The sequence below is a fragment of the Pelodiscus sinensis genome, chromosome 6 (assembly GCF_049634645.1).
Source record: "Pelodiscus sinensis isolate JC-2024 chromosome 6, ASM4963464v1, whole genome shotgun sequence".
NCBI classification, from domain to species: domain Eukaryota; kingdom Metazoa; phylum Chordata; order Testudines; family Trionychidae; genus Pelodiscus; species Pelodiscus sinensis.
In genome coordinates, this window is record NC_134716.1 from 103,108,237 (window position 1) to 103,130,280 (window position 22,044).

The following is a 22,044-nucleotide window of genomic DNA, read 5'->3' on the forward strand; positions in this document are numbered from 1 at the left end:
TCTGTATTGATTCTTTCCAGGAAAAAAAAATCCTGCTAAAAACTAGAATTAGGACAGGAAGAGACCTAAAGATAGATGTTAATGTTAGTGGGTAATATAATTTTTCTTGCACCTTCCATCAGAATATATCAAAGTGCTTTATGAGTGCTAAACCTTATAATAGAGTAGGTGAATGGCATACTAATCTTACGGATGTTTTTTAATAGGTACACATAAGCCAAGTGGTGTGGTGAAGGTGTCTGGGGTAAGATGTAAAGAGACGAGCTGACTATCCGATAAGTATAGGCTTATTGGATAGTAGACTAGTCTCTCAACTACTTGCTTTCCTCCCCCCACTCTTGCTGCCTCTATCAGAGGCAGCAGGGGAGCAGGAGCTGGTGCTGGAGGGAGCCAGCTTAAAAGCCATCTCCCCCCAGCACTGTCTCTGCGGGAGGCAAGGGAGTAGTGGGGTCTGGGCACCTACTGGCTCTTAATACATTTAAAAGGTAGAGCCATGGTGGGGTTGGCTCCCAGGGCCGGAAGCTAACCCTGCTGTGGCTCGCCACTTATCGACTAGTTGATTAAATTAAATTTAACATCCCTAGTCTGGAAAGTTTGTAGTAGGGTAGGACTAGATCTGTTGCTTAAACAAGTGCCTTCCACTCCTTGGACAGGACAAATTGCAAACTAAAACTATTCGTTTCCTTAACTAGCAGTCCAGTTATATTTTCATATTTTTAGATGAAGAGTGTAACATTTTCTTAGACTTGACTACAAATTAAATCACTGCAAAATTCTTGTTTATCCAAGTTTAATGACAGAACACCGGACTGTTCTTATATAGCTAGCTCAGTGCACTGAAGTGACAAATCTGTTGCTTTTTGTATTTTCCAGTGGAGCAGAACTTTGAAAAATAAGGTTTCTGCTGTATTTTAACTTTTTATTGTGTTTTGAAATGTAAACTGTTGACCAACATACAAGAACAAAACTTAATACCAGACAGTACCAAAGAGTTACAGCCTTAACAGACTTTTCTTACCCTTTCCTTGGCAGCTCATTCTACTAACTTTGGGGGCAGTGAGAGCAGGTGTCTTTTGAATACAGATTAAAATGAACAATGGCTAACATTCAAAAATCCAGTTTTGTTATATCTACCAATGCCTGTCCTAACACCCATCAAGTGGGTTATTCGATATATACAAATAGTATGTGACTTTTGGGATTGGAGCAGACTGAGTCAAATTCAACCAATACTTTTGGCAAAGAAATTGGATACTTTTTTGCAAATCAGTGGTTTGGGTCTTTTTCAACTATTTCAAAACAAAATACTTTGATTTTTGTTTCAAAATGTAGCTGACTTTTTTGTTTTTTCTGTGTTTCAGGTGTTTAAAAAAATTGTTTTGGGTCAAACTTTTTTGGGGGTGGTGGGATTAAACCTATGGATCAAATAGTCTGTTATTGGTTCAGTTCTTATTTGGAAGGAGAAGGGGACATCTAATGCTTGATAACTAGCAACAATAAACTTTGTTAGAATTAGGCTGAAAATTCCAAAAACAAGAATTTTGTGACGTTTGTCAATTGTTTGATAACAATAAACAATCTACTGGATTGTGGTTCACTTGGGGTAATAGAGTTAAAATGTTAAGGCTGTGTCTAACTTTTTTACCTAGAGTATAGACAAAGCAAATTGTAGTTCAGTGTTGCTAGAGTATCAACCTCTACCCCCTCTGTCAATTACATCTATAATTTGCCTGATATGTACCAGCACTTTTTTTAAAAATACGCCTCTTTTTCTGGTGTTGAACTGACTAAAATAAAGCAGATTTTTCAGATTTACTAGTAATGGTACCTAATGAGCATCTTGACTTCAACAATTTTCCTTTTTAGGAAAACTGAAATACTTTAAAAACTAGTAGTCTTGTAGCACCTTAGGGACTAACAGATACATAGACAGTATCGTGTGCTTTCATGGGCAAAACCCACTTTCCCCATAAAAGCTCATGATACTTCCTGTATATTTTTATTACTCTCTAAGGTGCTACAGGACTACTTATTTTTAAAGTTACAGACTAAAACGGCTGCCCCCTGAGACTATTCAGATGCTTTACTAAATTTAATTTATTAATAAAGTTTGTCTTTAACTGATTGGGTTTCCTTAAGGTTTGCATAAAATCTTTGTGGTTGTATTAAAAACTACTTATTTTTACATCTAGGGAGCATGAGTGGTTCAAGCAGGACCTCCCCAAGTATCTCTTTCCTGAAGATCCATCATATAGCTCAACTATGATTGATGATGAAGCCTTAAAAGAGGTGTGTGAGAAGTTTGAATGTACAGAAGAGGAGGTGCTAAACTGTTTATATAGCCGAAATCATCAAGACCCCTTAGCAGTTGCCTATCATCTTATTATAGATAACAGAAGAATTATGAATGAGGCCAAAGACTTCTATTTGGCAACAAGCCCACCAGATTCTTTTCTTGATGATCACCATTTGTCTCGCCCTCATCCTGAAAGAGTGCCATTTTTAGTAGCTGAAGTACCTCGGCCACGCCACACACTTGATGAGCTAAATCCACAAAAGTCAAAACACCAAGGTGTAAGAAGAGCTAAGTGGCACTTAGGAATTCGGAGTCAAAGTCGCCCAAATGACATCATGGCAGAAGTTTGTCGAGCAATTAAACAACTGGATTATGAATGGAAGGTGAGGGAACTCAGGGGTTTCTGACAGATGATTGTGTTTTGCTTAAAACACTAAGATGATACCTTACTTTAGAGGATTTAAGTGCTTGCTTACATTTGTCATTCTCTTGCTAAAAATTATAATGGAAATTAACTATTTCATCTGTATCCTCTACCAGGTTGTAAATCCATACTATTTGCGTGTTCGAAGGAAGAATCCCGTGACTAGTACATATTCTAAAATGAGTTTACAATTATACCAGGTGGACAGTAGGACATACTTACTGGACTTCCGTAGCATTGATGGTATGTGACGGAAAATAATTACATTGCTTTAATAGTTATGCATTTATTCAAAAAAAAAAAAAAAAGAAAAAACTGTTGTCTGCTCTAGGGATGTGAAGGACTAGTTGACTATCCAATAAGCAAATGCTTATCAGATAGTCGACATGCTAGTCGACTAGTTGATCTTCTTCCTCCCTCCCCCTCCACCTTTGTTACCTCTATCAGAAAGAGGCAGCCAGGGGGGAGGGGGCGAAGAGGAGGGGGCACTTCAAAGCGGCAGCGCCACTTGAAGCCTGGGGCCAGATCCCAAGCTTCACATGGCGTTGCCACTTTGAAACGCTGCATGCAGCCAGGGACCAGCTGTGGTGTCCACAGGCTGCATGTGACATTTCAAAGTGGCAGCGCTGCATGGAGTGCGGGATCAGCTGGGGGCTCCTCTTCTGATCCCGGGCTGCATGCGATGCTGCCACTTTGAAATGCCACGGGGAGCCCGGTGTCAGGTTCCTCCGGGCGTTTCAAAGTGGCAGCACCGAGTGGGACTCAGGATCAGCTGGAGTCTGCAGCTGATCCCAGGCTCCATGCGGTGCTTTCGCCTTTTAAGTGTAGCAATAGCCCTAAAGCTGCTGTTACTTTTCAAAGGTGGAATCACCCTATAGACTAATCAAATAGTCAGTGCAAAATGCATTCACTATTTGGTCAGTCAATTAGTCGATATTTAACATCCTTAGTCTGATTGTGATTTTTCACACTAAATATCCATTAGAAATGTGGTTTGGAAAGCCATAAATACCTTGGGCTTTGTCTTCTTTATGAAAGAAAGGTATGGGTTGGCTTAATTTGTTAGCTAATTCTGAAGTAAAATCTTAACAGACAGTTGCAGTTTTCATGTGAGTTGGCAGGTCAAAACAAAGACAATGGGGAAGATTAGTCTTTACCTGGACCTGTTAACTATAATTTGCCTGGTCTCCCCTAGTATTTTACTTCAGGTTAACATGTTTCCTAGTGACAATAGCCTGGCAAAACTAAGAACACAAAGTTGTCCCATACTCTTCCACTCATGTAATATATATGATATATATCTGTCTGCTATTACTAAAACTTCTGAAATAGTTAACAATAGACAAATAGAATGTGCAGTCAGTCTGTTTAGGTTGAGATATTTATCTGCAGCTCATAGTTCTATGTGTGGGAGTTAAGTTAGAATAAAGGTAAGGTGGTCTGTCTCTGAATTTGTTCCATGTGGCTACATTAGCTATAATGATGGACATTTGGGGACCACATTAAAAGCAAAATGTGGATATTATTCAGGACTGTAGGAATGCACCCTGTTGATAGACAGGAGGATGGTGCAGCAGACTGAAAAGAAGTTTGAATTGGAGAAGGATGTTTGTGTGACTGTCAGCCGACGGTCAGGGCAGTGTGTGCGTGTGTGTTATACACCTGAGACTTCAACTGCTGAGACCGGGGTCCCTTGCAGCGGGCAACCCGGAGGAGGTTGACGGGCGCCCCAATGAGTTTACAGGGAGAGCTTATAACACCTCAGATTTTTAGCTGCTAGGATACAGAATTCCCTTCGCAGCGGGCAGCCTGGGGAGGCTGAGAGGTGCCCCACCCGATCTGTCCCCTGGAAGCGACACGATCCAAAACACCCGCTCTCCCTATATCTGTCCCTTATTACCGGCTGAAGTTCTTTTAAAATTGTGCTTGGTTCTGTTACAGCAACTGAAGGAGTCAGGTTGAAGCTTAAACAGTTACTATTTTATTGTTACAGGGTAAACTTAGTTGTTAAATGCTACTACTGTGTTACAGATAACACAGCCACTACAAAGGACAGGACAGAAATTACACTAAGTAGTCACTTATAGGTACCATGAAACCCTTTTGGTTCTCTGAGCTCTTATTAAATGCATGCAAATAGACACCTAGCGGGTATAATTCTCACCCCGGCGTTCCAGACTTGGCATGGTCAGCGTCTTTCTCGCAGTCCCTCGGGAAGAAGTAGGGTGAGGTTGGGCATCCCACAGACCTCGGGAGACAATCAATACCTGCCAGCAGGTATAGATGATTGGAGCTCAAATGGGGTGGGCTACTAAACCCCTCTTCATACCCCTTGGGTCACGTAGGCTTCTTCCTGGTCTCAAGTGGCCAATTAGGAAAAATGGCTTTGGATGCCAAGTTTCCCACGAAGGGTGCAAAGCATAATTCACACCTGGGAAAATGCAGACAATGGGCACCTCTGGTATGTGATGGGCGAAGATTCCTCTCTGGGACAGTGCAGGCGTGTCAATTACTGGTACTAGCCATCAGGGCAACGGGAGGCCCCGGGTCGTCAGCTAGCTCATTTGCTCTCTGGGGGAGGTTGTGGGGGGGAACAAGATGGGGTTTGTGTCTGGCTACAGTGACTGATGCATAGTTCATCTTACATGGCAAGTGTATAGGATGGTACAGCAAGGAAAAGGGTTTATAGAAGAGACACAAAAATATATATTGTTTAAAGGTGGCTTATGCTGTAGAGTGTCTGCATATGCCAGGAGGGCTCAGGAGAGGGATCCTGCAAAATTTTGAAGGTAGACTTTGTGAAAGGGTGGGTGGTGTTCTTGGCTTTGAGCTAGTGTATAGTGTTATAGCTTTAAAATATTGGAACAAAAATATTGGTGTCACTTTCAGCAAAACTTTTGTTTGAGGATTTGCTTTAAAAAAAAAAGCTGCATTTCTAATCTATATGTATACGCTTATTCCTGTGTATACCTGATGAGAATTGACCATATGTGTTTGTAAAATTGATCTGTGACTTGTGGACTAAGTCTGACATTCCAAAAATATTAAGATCTTGTTAAAACAAAATGGAATTCCATCTTAACTTCATAAACTGATCTGTCAAATACAAAGTGAGGGACAAGTTCAGTGGTGTGAAATTTAAATATTTAATCTTATATTCAAAAATTGTTTTCGATAAAGGATAACTTCATGGAAACATACTTTGTAAACTAATTTGAGCAGTTGAATGGACTACAGGATTACTGCCCTTGATTTCTATAGCTAATTTGATAACCTGTGCGTACACGTTTTTCAGAGTAACTTGAATGCTAAACATCTGTTTTTAACCATGTGGAAAAATTACATGGATTTGTTGCTGTACATATTTTGATTTGTGTAACATATGCATTCAAATGCTGTGTAAATAAGTAGAAAACAAGATTACCTTTTGAAAGAGGTTTTAAAAGGGAGGGGAGAGAATCTCCAGATTCTCAGCTTAGTGCTTGGTGTTTCCATTTGCCCTTGAAATTTTTTTTTAAACTTTTATTTTTTGTCCTTTTCTCTAGATGAAATTATTGAAGCAAAATCTGGAACTACCACGCCCCAGAGGTCAGGTTCTGTGAGCAACTATAGATCTTGTCAGAAGGAGACTGATGGTGATGCACAAGGAAAATCTGCAGATATGTCTCTTACCTCATCAGTGACATCTTCACTTGACTCTTCTTCAGCTGATTTAACCCCAAGACCAGGGAGTCACACCATAGAATTTTTTGAGATGTGTGCAAATCTTATTAAAATACTTGCACAATAATTTTAAAGATTGGCTTATTTCTTTTATAGCAATAAGCATGCCTAAATCATAGTCAAATGCTTCCAATTATAATCAAGTTACAATTAACAAAGGCGCTGAAGACTAGCCACATAATGCAGTTTGCACAGGGATTGAAACATGATTAAAAGCAGTTAGACCTCTAATACATTGAAGCTAAAGGGAGTTACGATTACATCCACTACTCAGTAGTATAATACAGGTACAATAAATTACAGGCCTTTTGGGAAGTTCTCAAGGTTTTACACTGAGTGCACATTAGGCTTCATAGAACATTACTGTTAACCATAAAGACCTTTTTCTGTGTCTTTATGCTGGTGATAATTTTGTTGCAGTGTAGATGAGTGTTCGCTGCTAGCCCAGTGGGCTATGAAGGTAACTTGTTGGGCACACTCTGAAGTTGTGCCCCATTTCAGTATACTATTCAGTTGTCTATTACCAGGAACGCATTCAAGCTGCTGTAGTGTTCATCCCACTTAAAATTGGCAGTAAATAGGCAAGTTGGGTGAATATTTTAAGCAAAAATCATAACTTTTTAATAACTTTGATAGATTTTGATTGTGTATATGTTGGAGAGTACAAACTTAATTTTTCATGCATTTGAATACTCTGTAAGCACTAAAGATGAAATCCTGTGGTCTGAAATAGATCCATGAATCTTGTCCCTTGCCACAAGATTTTGAGAAGGCTCATGCAGAGGAGATTCTTCTGTGTCTATGCACCATGTAACAATGTTCCACAAGAGGGAAAGGCTTTCAGTGGGTTCATGAACTGTACAGATTCACTAGCCTGTCTTAGAGTAGCAGCAGTGGAGCAGCTCCTTGCATGCTGCTAAGGGGGTTAGGATTCTGTTCCTTAGGCCTGTGAGTGTGCTTTTTCCAGAATCTTACACTGAGTTTATTCTCAAACAATCAGTGTTCTTGATATCCTATGCTGGGTCAGCTATAGGAATGTATAGAACTCCTTTTGCAGTTGGAGCTATTTATCTAGAATAGGATGCCCAAGTCATTTTTATAGCACATCTTGCTGTTTTTAATTAAACGATTCTAAAATTAACAATCTAATTGATCAATCAATGCTAATAAAAGCACATCAACTTGAGTGTTAATATTCCAGTGAATTTAACAATCACAGATATTGACAAAATTGGCATGAATAGGTTAATGCTTCTAAGCTTACCAGGCCTGCTCCAGTTTTTAATAAATTTGATTTAAAAAAATGGAGTATTAGAGAAATCATAGCACAAACACATTATGAAAATACTTTAAATGTTTCTCTATTTGTAGTGAGTTCAGTTTTTCAAGGATTCATCCACAGTGAACTGCTAAAGACATGCATAGTAAGAATTGTTTATCATTGTATGTAGTACTACAGTAATCTGAGTTATCTAACTTTAGAAGTTCATAAGTGTTTCTAATATGCACTGAGTTTGAAGAAACCCGCAGCTGCTTAAGCCCCAAGATCTGCTGTGTCCTAACGTTATGAATTTGGGAGTTGCATGGTCTATCCCAGTAACTGGGTGCAAGTTTCAACTTCAGCTCTCCCACTCTTCAGAGGTGTCACACATGGTCCCTACAAGGCAGGATTACACTACTGTATTTCAAAATGTAAGGCTGTATTTTTGTTTAAGGATGATGCTCTGGGTTTATACTGCTGACAAAATGTAAATGTTAGCATGGGGGACCAATCACAAATTCAGCTTTTTAAAATATATTAGTCTTGACAAAATAATTCTGATACATCTGTTCAATAAGTTATTGTGATCCCTTTTGTCTATACTGTTTTATTTTTGAAATGGTTAAACATTGCACTTGTACAAATAGCATAATAAATGCACAGATTTTTATTGCAGTATTTCCTCTTTGGGAACACTTAAACTGTCTCATTATATGTCTTAGATTAAGTCCTTACAACCAGTATCTGTTTTGGTTTGCAAATACTTTGTAATGCTGAACACACACAAAATGTCAAAGTGCATACAGTTTTCAATTTTTTAATACTTTTCCAGCTCTTGTGCTTTAAGGCAGCCATGTTTTTACTTTGTCTTGGTGTATGAAGTTTAACATATATTTCTGGCAGAATGCATAGTTCTAAATAAAATACATTTTATTGGTATGCTGAATCAGTTTTGCTGGCCTAAAGCTTTCTCATTGGATTGATTTTTATTTTTTTTTAAAAAAGGGGGTAGTGAAGGAAGTAGGACTATTTACCTATTTGATTCCAGCTTCATTTGTTTCATTACTTTTTTTTCTTACACTTCAGATCTTGGTGTTTAACTGTTTTCTTCATGAGACCTTCCTATTACTCCTATAATGAAGACCAAAAGCTGACCTTTTTAAAAAAGGCTATTAAAAAAAAATTGTTTCACTGCAAAATATAGTGGGACTGTTACAGAGTTCTTACTGTACTACATCTTTAATACTTTCAAAGGGAATACTGAAAACGGCTTTTTAGATTTTTCCCCAACCTTGCTCTACATGGAAAAGCCCCTTGTATTCTTGCATTTTTATTGTAATTGTTCATAAGGCATGGATAAATCTATTTGTCCACAGATAATGTAACTTACACTGGTAAGGTGGTAAAAAGTCCATCTTTGTGGTGCAATATTTCAGAGACCATGTTCCTTGTATGACTTGACATTGAAATAAAATATTTACTTTGTCAGTTGATTACCATTGTATGTTGTAAGAAATGGACACTTTTTTCAAACAAGATGTGCCTACTTCCTATTGCAATTTTTGGCAATACTGAATGAAAAATGCTTGTTACGGTTGTATGATTTTTTTTAATCTTTCAAGGATGTGAAATTGTATGTTAGTCTATAAAATACTCAGCAATCTCACTTGAAAATTGTGTGCATGCTACTTTGTCTTTTTGGTATCCATACATAAAATTTTGTATACTAATTTAAAGTGGATGCTACATTTATTTCAAATCCAGAAAGCTATCAAAAGTATAGAATTTAGATTAAACTAATGGAACAGCAATAACTGACCACTTAATCTTTCATATCTCTAGCACATTCATTAGTTATGCTATTGTCTTTCTTCTCTACAAGGCATTTATCAGTAAACCTGCTTTATGGCTTATGACAAGGAGCCCTTATTTGTCATTGAGTCATTAAAACTTTTTTTTTTTAAATCCAGTTCTTCAGTGCTTTGAACAGTCATGAACCCAGTTTTCAAAAGCTGTGTGGATACTTCCTTGTTCTAAGGGTTGTTAACTCTTCTACAGTATAGCTCAAGGAGGTGAGAATTGACTGTGGGGACAATCCCTAAACTGCACCCTCCCAACTGCTTCTACCACTACCAACTCCTCACTATCTAATTGGCAAAAAAAAAAAAAAAAAAAAAAAATGTGTAGCTCATACTAAGGAGACAATGTCTCAAACCTCTTGACAAAATGACTCAGCTACTTGCTTTCCTTTGGTCACAATTTGTTTTGGAACTTTGAGGTGCATGTGTCAGGATTAATTTTGAATTGGTGCTGTAAAACTCATTAAAATAGTTAACCAGTTAAACAATATAATTTTAATTAACTGGTTGAATCACTATACTAGGGGCTAAGAGCTGCTCTAACCTGCTGCAGGGGGCTGCTCAGTCAGGGCCAGTTAACTGGTTACCAGGTATGCAGGCTTACAAGCCTACTGCTTACCAGGTAACTAGTTAACCTCTTCACTTGTTACCTAGTAAGCAGTAGGCTTATCTGTGTAAAAGTAATTATGTACAGAAGCTGATTCAAATGATAGGTTACTGCAGTGGTCAACCAGTAGATCTTGGAGCCTGACAGATGATCCTGACTGATTTGGCTAGGAAGCTATCAAGTACTGGCACTGCAGTTGCCCCGTTGCCTTCAAGCTACCTCTTCTTCCCCAGCCCCCGCAGCCTCCTGCTTGCTGTGCAGTGTGTGGGAGGGAGAAGAGGGTGTGTGCGGATGTCAATGTGTCCTTCCTCCCCCCACTTCTGTACCTTGTCTCCACACAGAAGGGGATGCAGGGAACTTGGCAATGCAAATCTGTCATTTACACAGTCTATAGCTCTCTCATTCTCAGACACACATTATCCTTCACTCTCAACTCCCAACCCAACACGTGGGGGTTGTTGCTTTTTTTTACTGCTTGCAAAGTGGGTTATTTTTGGTTTTTGACTGAGCTGTGCATTTCATACTTTTCACTTTTGTTTAAATTTAATTTTTTGAGCAGAGTTCTAAAATACCTAACCCATTGTTGCTGGAGTAATTATCCCTATGGTAATTGGTGCTACTAGAAGTGGCTGGCAGCCCCTGAGAGAGGCAGAGTAGGGGGTCTCCCACATGCTGTCCTTGACTGCAGACACCCCTCCTGCAGCTCCTATTTATTGAATTCCTCATAACTATTACATGTCTCTGTCTAATAAGTGGAGTTCTTGTTCGAGGAGTCCCCGTAGGTGCTCCACTGTAGGTGCTGGGTTTGCCCTGGTGCCGCAGGACGGAGACTTTTCGCAGCAGTAGTCCGGCCGTACTGTGCATGCATGGGGAGCGTCTTGTGGCGTTCATGCCCTTTCGCACTGCTTGGTCTGGTCTGAGCCAGTTCCTCTTCAACTGCCTCAGGCTGCAGATGGAGCGAACCTCTTCTCCCTGGATCCCTTCACTTGCGAGGAATGCAAGTTTGTTCTTGTTAAACAGTTTTACCTACCTTGTTCCCATTCCTATTCTTCTCTTAATGTTTTTTTTAAAAAAAAACAACCCTTTCTCAAGTTGAACTTAGCAGTGTTAAGTAGTTAGTTTTTAAAGATTCTTACCTTCTTTGAAAGTCCCAGTTTATTGACTCTCCCTTGTTTTTTTTATTTATTTATATGTATATATAATTTTTTTTTAAAGAAAAGGGACAGTTAAACGGCTGTTATCGCTATGCCTAGCTCACCAGGTTTTAAAAAATGTGAAGTATGCTGTGAGGCCATGCCCATCTTGAATGGCCACTCCTGCTGCATTCGTTGTCTAGGGGAGGGCCATGTTCCACACAAATGCTCTCACTGCTCTAAGCTTACAGCTAGAGCTAGATGTGACAGGGAGATGAGGCTCAGGATGATCCTATTTGATAAAGCCCTGCAGCCTCAGGGATCAGCCTTCCCGTGTGGCCCTTAGCGGAGCCACCAAAACGGAGGGTATTTTCAGCTGCCACAAAAGACCAAACCGTCTCCAACCCGCTCTTTGCCTGCCACTTCGCACAGCAGATTGAGTGTTGGGACAAAACCAGGCATTTCAGGCCTCTCTAAAGTCCGGTCGGCACTGCCAAAAATGGTGAAATCCAGACCTTTGGTGCCGACTGTACACCACTCATTAGCACTGACATCTATGGCACCGTCAAATTCTGCTAGCAGCACGTTGGCACTGTCAGGACCAACAAGTTCCACTAGAGCCATGCCCACACGGCCGGCACCGACCCCCAGGGAGGTACTGATTTCCACTCAAGCCACCCACGGTACCAACCCATTCCAAAGATCAGTTGATCCCTTCGGCACTGACGTAAGCGCTGAGGAAGGTGCCGGTGCCCACGACTCCTCCCGCTAGACCGGACACCCCGGTGCCGATCCTGGCACCGAAATTAGTGCAGCCTAGAAAGGCTACGGCTAAGACACCACAACACCAGAGCCCATCTCCATGCTGCCCTTCTCCTACGTTTTCTCCAGAACCCTCCTCAAGACTGCCACCCCAGTCACCAAAGAGGTCGCCACCTAGGAAATTTCCCTCCACGGAATGTCTGCCACCTCCATTTCTAACACCACCAAAGGAGCACCGCTACCAGGGGGAACATCAACATCACTTCTCTGTCTCTCCCTCTCCATTGCCTCGGAGGTCTTACTCTCCCTTGCTATCCTCTTGATCACCTAACCATCCCTATAGGAGACCTTACAGCAGGTCTCATCGCTATGACCACTCACCATCCCGTTACTCTTACTACTATAGGGATCCATATGACAGCTGTACCTACTATAGATCCGACTCTCCATATCACTGTGCCCATCACCAATCATCCAGATCACTGCTTCGGGCGAGAATGTGTGACTCTTCCCTCAGCTATTCACCTGTGGCTGACCCATCTCACTTGGCACGTAGCTCGCGGTCGCCACTCCCCCTCCACCCTCAAGCTGAAGAAGAGCAGCACTCCTTGGGAGACTCACATCAGCCTGAGACATCCCCTGCAGATCCATCATCATCCTCGCCGGATGAGGTGATACCAGGTGACATCTCACCCCCGGATGATCTCAGGCAATTTCAGGAGCTTTTCAAAACGGTAGCGTGCTCTCAAGAGATCCAGCTCACAGAGATCAAGACTAAGCACCACCGTCTCTTCAAGAACCTAGAGACGTCCCATGCTCCTAAACTGGCTATTCCCCTGGATGAGGCTATATTGGAAGTCGCTAACGAGTTGTAGCAAACCCCAGCATCCATTCCACCTACTGATAAGAAAGCAGACAAGAAATACGTTGTCCCGCCAAGGGGACAGAATTCCTGTTTACTCACCCGCTCCCCAATTCCTTGGTTGTTGATGTGGCATGACAACGAGCTCGGGCACCACAATACAGAAACCAAATCTCGGACAAAGATTCAAAGAGGTTAGATTTGTTTGGAAGGAAGGTGTATACATCTGAGACACTCCTTCATATAGCCAATTATTTGGCACACTTATCTCATCATAACTTTGAGAATTACTCAAAATTCATGACCCTGATGGAGTCTCTACCTGAGTTTAAGACACCCATTCTGAAGGCTCTGGTCTAGGAAGGATATGCCTTAACTAGAAACAGCTTACAAAGAGCAGCTGATGTAGCTGACACTGCAGCCAGAGCCACAGCCACCGCAATGGTCATGAGGAGGGCCTCATTCCTCCAGACAGCAGCAGTCCCTAAGGACCTACAATCAAAAGTGGATTACCTACCCTTTGAAAAAGATAACCTCTTTGCGGAAAAAACTGATATGCTACTGCACTCCAGCAAAGACACCAGGTCCACACTGAGGACACTGGAGATGTATACTACACCATTTAAAAGACATCAGTATACACCATTTCAGAGGCATTATGACTACTACCATCAAAGACAACCATGGCAGCAACAACACAGACCACTAGATAGTTTCCACCAGCGTCAATGGCCTCCAAGACTAAGGAATCAAAACAGCCGCCCACAAAACCAACCTAATGCCAGGCAGCAGGTTTGACTCCTTGGTCAGGAGCATTCAACCAGTCTCACCCATTACCACCCTGCTGTTTCACCACCGGCTATGCCTATTTTATCACTATTGGGCAGGCATCACCAGTGACAAATGGGTGCTAGAGATAAGAAGAACTGGCAACTCCATACCCTTCCTCTTCATACCACCTACAATCCCCCCAAACCCATCCCTTTCAGGGACCCCTCTCACGAAGACCTGCTCAGGTCAGAGATACACCATCTGCTGCAGATCAGCGTGATAGAAGCAGTACCACATGATTTCAGAGGGAAAGGGTTCTACTCCCACTACTTCCTCATTGTACACTGCAGGGGCGGCGCTGGCTCCTGGGTGCGCGGTGTTTGGGTGGCCCCGCCCCTGGGTGCCCGTTGCGTATGGCACATGGGCGGTGCCGGCCCCTGGGCAACGCAGCACAGTGGTAGCACCGGCCCTGGGCATGTGGCACATGGGCTGTTCCAGCCCCGGCGCATGGGCAGCCCCACCCCTGGGTGCGTGGCACAGGAGCAGCGCTGGCCCCGGGAGTGTAGCGCATGGGTGGTGCCAGCACCAGGCGCGCAGCATATGGGTGGCCCCTCCCCCGGGCACGTTCATGGCCCTGCTCCCGGGCGTCCGGCAGCCCCGAAAGGTTGGGTACCACTGAGTTAAGGTTTACAGCTTTGTGCTCAGACCACCACATTGACCCAACACTTGCTCCTATTCATACCATTCTCGACTACGTAATGGTCCTTCAACAAACGGGGCTCGTGTTAGCATCACTCAAAGCACATCTTGTGGAAATAGCGGCTTTCCGACAACCAACAGAGGGATTTTCCATATTTGCACATCCCCTCATAAAGAAATTCATCAAGGGCCTAACTAATTTGAACCCGCCCTTGCGCACCCCACCTCTGCTTGGGATTTGGACTTGGTACTGCAGACCCTTAGGCCCCACCATTTCAACCGTTGGCCACAATACCACTACAGCTCCTGACCCAAAAGTTGGTATTCCTGCTTGCGATCACCTCACCGTGTAGAGTCAGTGAGCTCTCGGTGTTGATGGCGGTACCACTGTACACCATCTTCCAGATGGACGGTGTTGTCCTCAGACACCACCCAGCCTTCATACCCAGGGTCTGTTCTGAATTTCATGTTAACGAGACTATAGTAGTACCTGCGTACTACCCTAAACCACACGCATCCGCTAAGGAAGCCGCTCTCCACACACTAGATGTACATAGAGCTCTAACCTTTTACATTGACCGCACCAAGCCATTTTGAAAGACAGCCAGACTTCTCCTGTCCCTAGCTGAATGCTCCAAGGGTCAGTCTATTTCTGTCTAAAGAGTAGCTAACTTAATCGTGTCAAGCTTAACCCACTGCTATGCTAGTCAGGGAATACTGCTCCCCGAGCGCCCTAGAGCTCACTCTACAATGGCCATTTCAACTTCCACTGCCTTTCTTAGAGGGGTTCCCCTTGCAGACATCTGTAGGTCAGCCATGTGGGTATCCTATCACACCCTCGTAGAACATTATGCCTTACAGCACAGATGGCTGTCAGATAAATCTGTAACAGCTGCAGTTCTTTCATTGGCCAATCGATAGGCTCTGAATCCCATCTACCTCGATGATATGCGGGGAGGGGGACACTGCTGTGCAGACACCTACAGTGGAGCACCCATGGGGACTCCTCGAAGAAAGCGAAGTTACTCACCTTGGTGCTGTAACTGTCGTTCCTTGAGATGGTCCCCATAGATGCTCCACTACCCACCCACTTCCCTGCTTCGGAGTCTGTGTCCGCTTTATTTTACAGTTGTTCTTTGAGTGGTCTCCGTGGGTGCTCCACTCCTGGTGTCAGGTCCTGTCCCAGCGCCGTGGCTAGGAGAGCTGTCATAGCCGTGCTCCGCTGGACCGTGTACGTGCGGCTTCTCTGCAGTGCCGTTCGCGTCTTTGATCACCCGCACAGAGTCCAGCAACCGCTCAGTTCCTCTCAACCGCCTCTGGTCGCGGTCGGAGCTCCCTTTGTTCTTCTAGTTTCTCTTTCAGAGAATGATCTTTAGTTTATCTCCATCTGTAAATAGTTAAGAGTTTTCTTGTTAACTGTGTTCCTCTTCTTAGTTATCTCTTGTTCAAAAAAGAAAAAAAAAACTTTTTTTTCTCTTCAGAATTACTTAGGAAGCCAGTACGGCTAATCGTTTAAAACAAAAACACACACAACCAAACCAAAAAAACCAAAACAAAACCTGAAACTGACCAAAAAAAAAAACACCACCCCAAGCAGCAGAAGATGGGGACTAAATAGAGGGTCGGTACTCAGCCACCTTTACCGGCCCCTTGACAAGGCCGGGGCCCCCAGTTTTAAAAAGTGTTCACTCTGCAGTGAAGCCATGCCAGCTTCTGATGGCCATGACGTTTACATTTGGTGCCTGGGCGAATCACATATCCCACAGAAGTGCACCCACTGTTGCAAGCTCATGACCAGAGCTCGGAAGAAGCGGGAAATGAGGATGAAGATGTTAATGTTTGGCAAGGCATTGCAACCTGACAGCATGCCTGCCGCAGCCATTACCCAGTTCTCCAATCACAAGCGGAGAGTGGCTTCTCCCGGGGGCTGGTCGTTTCAAAGAAGATGAAGCTGTCTCCAATGTACTCCCTCCCGTCGGCAACTTCAAAAAAGCCAGCAATCTCCAAAGTGAGCACCGTGGGGTCCCGACACTCTGCGGGCCCTAGCACAAGGGGGTCACTATCGCCACCGAAAGTATGGATTACCTCGGCACTGACATCACCACTGGTGCCGCAACTGACAAGCCAGCCAGCACCGGCTTAAGTGGCACCGACCCCTGCAGCATGGGAACTTGCCATGCCAGCCTCAGCACCATCGGCACCGGCAGCAACACTGGCACCGGGCATACTGCAGGCACTGGCAACACCACAGGTTCAGCTAATCTCCTGGCACCGAGCTCCCCAGTTGCCAAAGAAGCTGACAGTGCTTCAGCACCTAGGAAAGCACTGCCAAAAACTCATGCAAGAGAGAGGTCTGTCTCTCCAATTTTTTCTCCGGGACCGTCCCCCTTTCTGCCAAGGCATCAGTGGTACTATGGTATCGTGTTTCTCCCATCCATGTCACATACACTGTGTCTCTATAATTGCATTGTCTGTATCTAGAAGCACGACGGTCCTGCTTACAATCTTGTTCACCTGGACGATCATCGAAGCACGGATCCACTTAATGCTCTCTGTCGCGTCTATTACATACGACATAGTAGTACACTGCCCTCACGTCACCCCTCCCCATCGCGTTCAGAACAATACTACAGGCACTATCATAGGTCCTACAATGGTCATTCCCATCACGACCACACTCCATTATCTTATAGGGGATCTTCCTGCAACTGTCGATCACTAAGTGTGCAATACTTACCTCAACAATCTCAACAGTTTCACTCACCTCCTCCATCGAAGAGTCCAACCATTCAGCATGACCAATCCAAACGAGAAGAGGGGCAGCTGTCTGAAACAGAAGACCCTAAGCCGGAGACTTCTCTGACTGTTCCTCTTTATCACCGGATGAAGCGGTATTCCCAGGCGACATATCTCCATCAGACGACCTGAAGCAATTTCAGGACCTGTTTAAAAGGGTAGCAAGCACACAAGAAATACAGTTGGCAGATGTCCCGATCAAAAAGCACCATCTCCTAAAGAATCTCCGCCCACAACAGCGTACGAAGATCGCCTTACCGATTGATGAAGCGATTATGGAAGTGGCGGATGAGATATGGCAGACCCCAACATTGGTTACACCTACAAGTAAAAAGACCAATAGAAAATACTTCGTGCCTGCTAAGGGGTTGGATTTTCTATTCAATAACCCCCAACCTAATTCTATTGTAGTTGATGCAGTGCAACGTAGAGCTAAAGCGCTGCAATACAAAAACACACTTCCAGATAAGGACAATAAAAAATTAGATATATTTGGTAGAAAGGTTTATTCTTCCGCCACACTTCTGTTATGCATTGCAAATTATTCTGCTCAGCTATCAAACCATAATTTCGATAATTTATTCAAAACTAGCAGAGTTAGTACAACATCTCCCAGACACTAAGAAACCACTGCTAAAGGCAATAGTGCATGAAGGCTATGCATCATGTAGCACTGCACTGCAGATCGCCATGGATGTGGATGACAGCTGCATGAGCCAGTGCTACAGGAATTGCCATGAGAAGACCGTCATGGTTTTCTTCAGCAGGAGCCCCAAGAAAGCTTCAAAGCAAGGTCGAAGATCTACCCTTTGACAAGCATAAACTTTTCGCGGCAAACACATAAAAAGTCCTTCATTTGGGCAAAGATTCTCGGCCCATCCTACGTACACTGGGAATGTCACGCCTCCCTTTAGGCATAGGGATAACTACTGTTATCAATGAAGATATGATTACAATTTCCAAAGACAACAGCCTCATACTTTAGAGAATCAGCGTTTCAGAAACGCCCTCAACGAAAGTGGCCCCAACAAAACCGTTCGTCTAATCAATCATCGACAAAGCAGCAGATTTGACTTCCCTGTCGAGGATGCAAGCACAGTTTCCATAGTCAACGTGGAAAACAAATCTCTTTCACCACCGCATTGGGAACTACTGCCTCAGACAAATAGGTACTAGAAGTGGTGCAGTCCGGTCTCTCCATTCCCCCTACCACCCCATCTATCCCGTCCCTTTTCAGGGACCCTTCTCATGAGAAACTACTATAGCAAGAAGTTCAGCACTTGCTCACGATCGAGGCAATAGAGAGAGTGCCCAAGCAGTTTTGGGGAAAAAGTTTTTACTCCCAATACTTTCTCACCCCAAAGAAGACAGGAGGATGGAGACCTATCTTGTTCCTTTGAAAATTAAATCGCGACCTTCAAAAACATCATTTCAAGATGGTGATCTTAACAACTATTATTCCGTCATTGAACAAAGGAGACTGGTTTGCAGTCCTCGACTTGCAAGACGCTTATTTCCACATTGCTAATCATATGGCACACAGACGCTTTCTCCGATTCCAGCTGGGAGACGAACATTTCCAGTACAGGGAACTACCGTTCGGCCTGGCTTGTGCCCCCAGGGTTTTCACCAAAACCTTAGTGGTAGTAGCAGCCCACTTACACAGGACGGGGTAATGATATTCCCCTATTTAGATGATTGGCTCGTCAGGGGCCGCACTTATATGGAGGCATGTCAAATGGTAGTTACAGTATCCAACATTCGTATCCCTGGACCGTCTCATAAATGTGAAAAAATCATCAACGGTACTGTCTCAGGATCTGATCTTTATAGGAGCACGACTCGACTCAAATGCGGCACGTGTTTACTTACTGAGGGAACGTTTTGCAGCAATCCAGGATCTTGTACGCACCCTGACACACGCTCCAACAATTCCCACATGAGTTTGTTTACAACTAATGGGCCACATGGCTGCCTCCACCATCGTGGTACAAAACGCAAGGTTACATTTTCGCTGCCTCCAACATTGGTTAGCCACGATTTACATTCCAGCAAAGCACAGCGTTCACAGACCAGTAGTGGTACTGCAGCACATACGAGAGTCCCTCCAGTGGTGGACCAAGCCAAACAACCTCTTGGTGGGCATTCCGTTCCATCGCCCACAACCCACAAAGCAAGTAACAACAGATGCTTCTCTTACCAGCTGGGGAGCACACCTGGGCAGCCTTACGGTCCAAAGTCGCTGGTCTACACAGGAAATGCGGTTGCATATCAATGAGCTCAAGCTACGGTCAGTACAGCATGCTTGCAAACATTTTCAGTCCCAGATAAGGAATACAATGACCAGAGTCCTAACAGACAACATTGCAATCATGTTTTACATCAATAGGCAAGGAGGCGCCCGATCTTGTTCTCTCTGTGCGGAGAGCATCCGGTTATGGAACTGGTGTATCCACAAAAACACTGTTTTAACAGTCTCCTATCTACCAGATGCCAACAACTCGATAGCAGACTCACTCAGCAGGCATTTTCCCCACAATCATGAATGGGAGATCTGTACGGACATTGTGAATCGTATATTTGCCCGGTGGGGGTTTTCGACAATAGACTTGTTTGCAACGGAAAACAACACAAAGCGTCCCACCTATTGTTCCAGAGCAGGAATAGGATGTCACTCATTGGGGGATGGTTTCCTTCTCCTCTGGGGAAGGTTGCTGTTGTACGCCTTTCCCCCAGTGGTTCTAATGCCCAAGATCCTCGAGAAGATCAATATGGAAGAAGCTTGAGTAATTCTTATTGCCCCAGCGTGGGCTTGCCAACCATGGTATTCAATGCTCTATCAGATGTTGATAAGGGCACCATACACCCTGCCCCTTCTCCCGAATCTCCTGACCCAGGACAACGGATCGCTGAGCCACCCGAGATCCACCTCATGGCATGGATGCTGGTCGTTTTAACGATTCTGAAAAACTCTGTTCACAACGGGTCAAGCAAGTGTTAATGCACAGTAGAAAGGAATCTACACGGGTGATGTACACAGCTAAATGGACCAGATTCCGGGCATGGTGTGTGAGCAATAATCTAGGCCCTCACTCTGCAATCTTATCTCACATACTGGATTATATCCTACAGCTCTATGACAACGGACTGGCAGTAGCTTCTTTATGGGTGCATTTAGCAGCAATTAGCACTTTTCACCGCATGGATGAGCATTTTTCTTTATTCACTCACCCCACTACAAAAAGGTTTCTGAAAGGGCTCACAAACCTCGATCCACCTCAGAGGCTGCCTCCGCCCTTGTGGAATCTGGACCTAGTTTTGGAAACTTTGACTCACCCTCCCTTTGAACAATTCCGCTACACATACATACTGTCAAGCTTTATTTTTTTTAGCCCTTACTCTACGAACTGAGGTAAGTGAGATAGCGGCCTTCATGGCTTCACCCCCTTATACAATCTTTTCTAAAGAAGCAGTGTTGCTGAGATCCTACCCAGCGTTTATTCCAAAGGTCTCTTCTGATTTTCATATTAATGAACCATACTTCTTCCCTCAACCCCATACTTCAATGCAAGAAGCAATGCTACACACGCTCGACATAAGGAGAGCTTTGGCATTTTACATCAACAGAACGTGGGACTTTAGGAAAATGGACCGTTTGATAGTATCATTAGCGGACCATTCGAAAGGTCAACCATTGACTTCTCAGCACATTTAAAGACTGGTAGTTTCATGCATAACTATGTGTAATTTTATACGTAACAAACCTTTACTGTATCTTCCTAAGGCCCATTCTACCAGAGCGGTGTCGTCTGCTACGGCCTTTCTAAGAGGAGTCCTATTTTATGACATTTGCAGGGCAGCAATATGGTCCTCTAATGTCACCTTTATGGAGCACTATGCTGTAGTTGATCATTTTTCATTCTCTCCCCTGCCATCATGGCACAGGTTCCCCTCCCACCAAAATCTGAAATGGGGGGCCTAAAGCTGAAATATAGAGTGGGTGTGTAAAACTGATTCAATTAACGTGCAGGCTGTATGTTGACATAATTTAAGTTGACCTAATGTGGTATTGTAGATTTGTTCTAAGACTATAGGATACCTGAAGCATTGCTGAATTCAAAGTACCTAGTTTATGCAGCGGTAGAAACAAAAAGGGAAATTGATTGCTAAACTGTAACAATTGAAAGAGAAGTACTGAATGGGGTAAGTCTAATCACTCCCGCCATAATTCTTGGAAAACTGTTTACAGTTAGAGCTACAGCGGTCATGGGGAAGCTTGAACGTAATTGATTTTGCTCTCATTGTCCAAAATGCGCTGCAGAGAGAATGTGTCTGCCCTTAATGGAGGCAGGTCTGAACTGCACCAAGGAGCATGGTGCCAAAGCGTTGGGGGGTGGGGGGGAGGCTAAAACACACGTGGTGCTTGAATAAATAAAGCGAGGGCCAATAAGCACTGCGAGAAAAGTACGCAACACTCCTTGCAGTTCTTCTGCAGGCCAACAGCTTGCGATGGTTGGAAAACAACTCGGGAGTTCCCCTTTGTTCGTTCGCGCCCTGGTCCCCATGCACGAGTGGGGGAATTAAGCCCGCTGCTTGGCCGTGGCTCGGGAGAAACGAGGGGCTCTCCGGGGGCGGAGCCTTTGCGTGACACTAGCCCCACCTCGTCTTAGGAGCCTCGCTCGCGCGGTGACATCACCGCCCGGCATGAGGACCGCAAGTGCAAATGCCGCGCGCTCCGGCCGCGCACGGGGTCAGGAGTCCATAGAACCGCGGCTCCGAGCCTGTCGGTAGCTTGGGGCACGAGACCAGGCTGGGCGGATGCACGGGCTGCTGGGAGTTGTAGTTTTTGCG

General features: G+C 44.0%; 1 protein-coding gene and 1 long non-coding RNA gene across 4 annotated transcripts in view; one reads left to right on the forward strand and one right to left on the reverse strand.

Annotated features, from left to right (window-relative positions):
• PRKAA1 (protein kinase AMP-activated catalytic subunit alpha 1) overlaps positions 1–9,197 on the forward strand; it is a 28,084-nt gene extending 18,887 nt beyond the window's left edge. For all 3 annotated transcript variants that reach the window (XM_006139488.4, XM_006139489.4, XM_075932508.1), the window contains 3 exons: positions 2,193–2,679; positions 2,837–2,963; positions 6,266–9,197. In XM_006139488.4, coding sequence (XP_006139550.2) covers positions 2,193–2,679; positions 2,837–2,963; positions 6,266–6,510 — 859 coding nt within the window. In that variant the 3' untranslated portion in view covers positions 6,511–9,197. The remainder of the gene's footprint in view (positions 1–2,192; positions 2,680–2,836; positions 2,964–6,265) is intronic.
• A 392-nt stretch (positions 9,198–9,589) lies between these two features.
• Positions 9,590–21,975, reverse strand: LOC106733091 (uncharacterized). Its single transcript, XR_012904937.1, has 3 exons — positions 17,452–21,975; positions 17,162–17,339; positions 9,590–15,784 (listed from the first exon to the last, which is right to left on the reverse strand). It is a non-coding gene; the product is annotated as an uncharacterized LOC106733091 (long non-coding RNA).
• Positions 21,976–22,044: the final 69 nt, after the last annotated feature.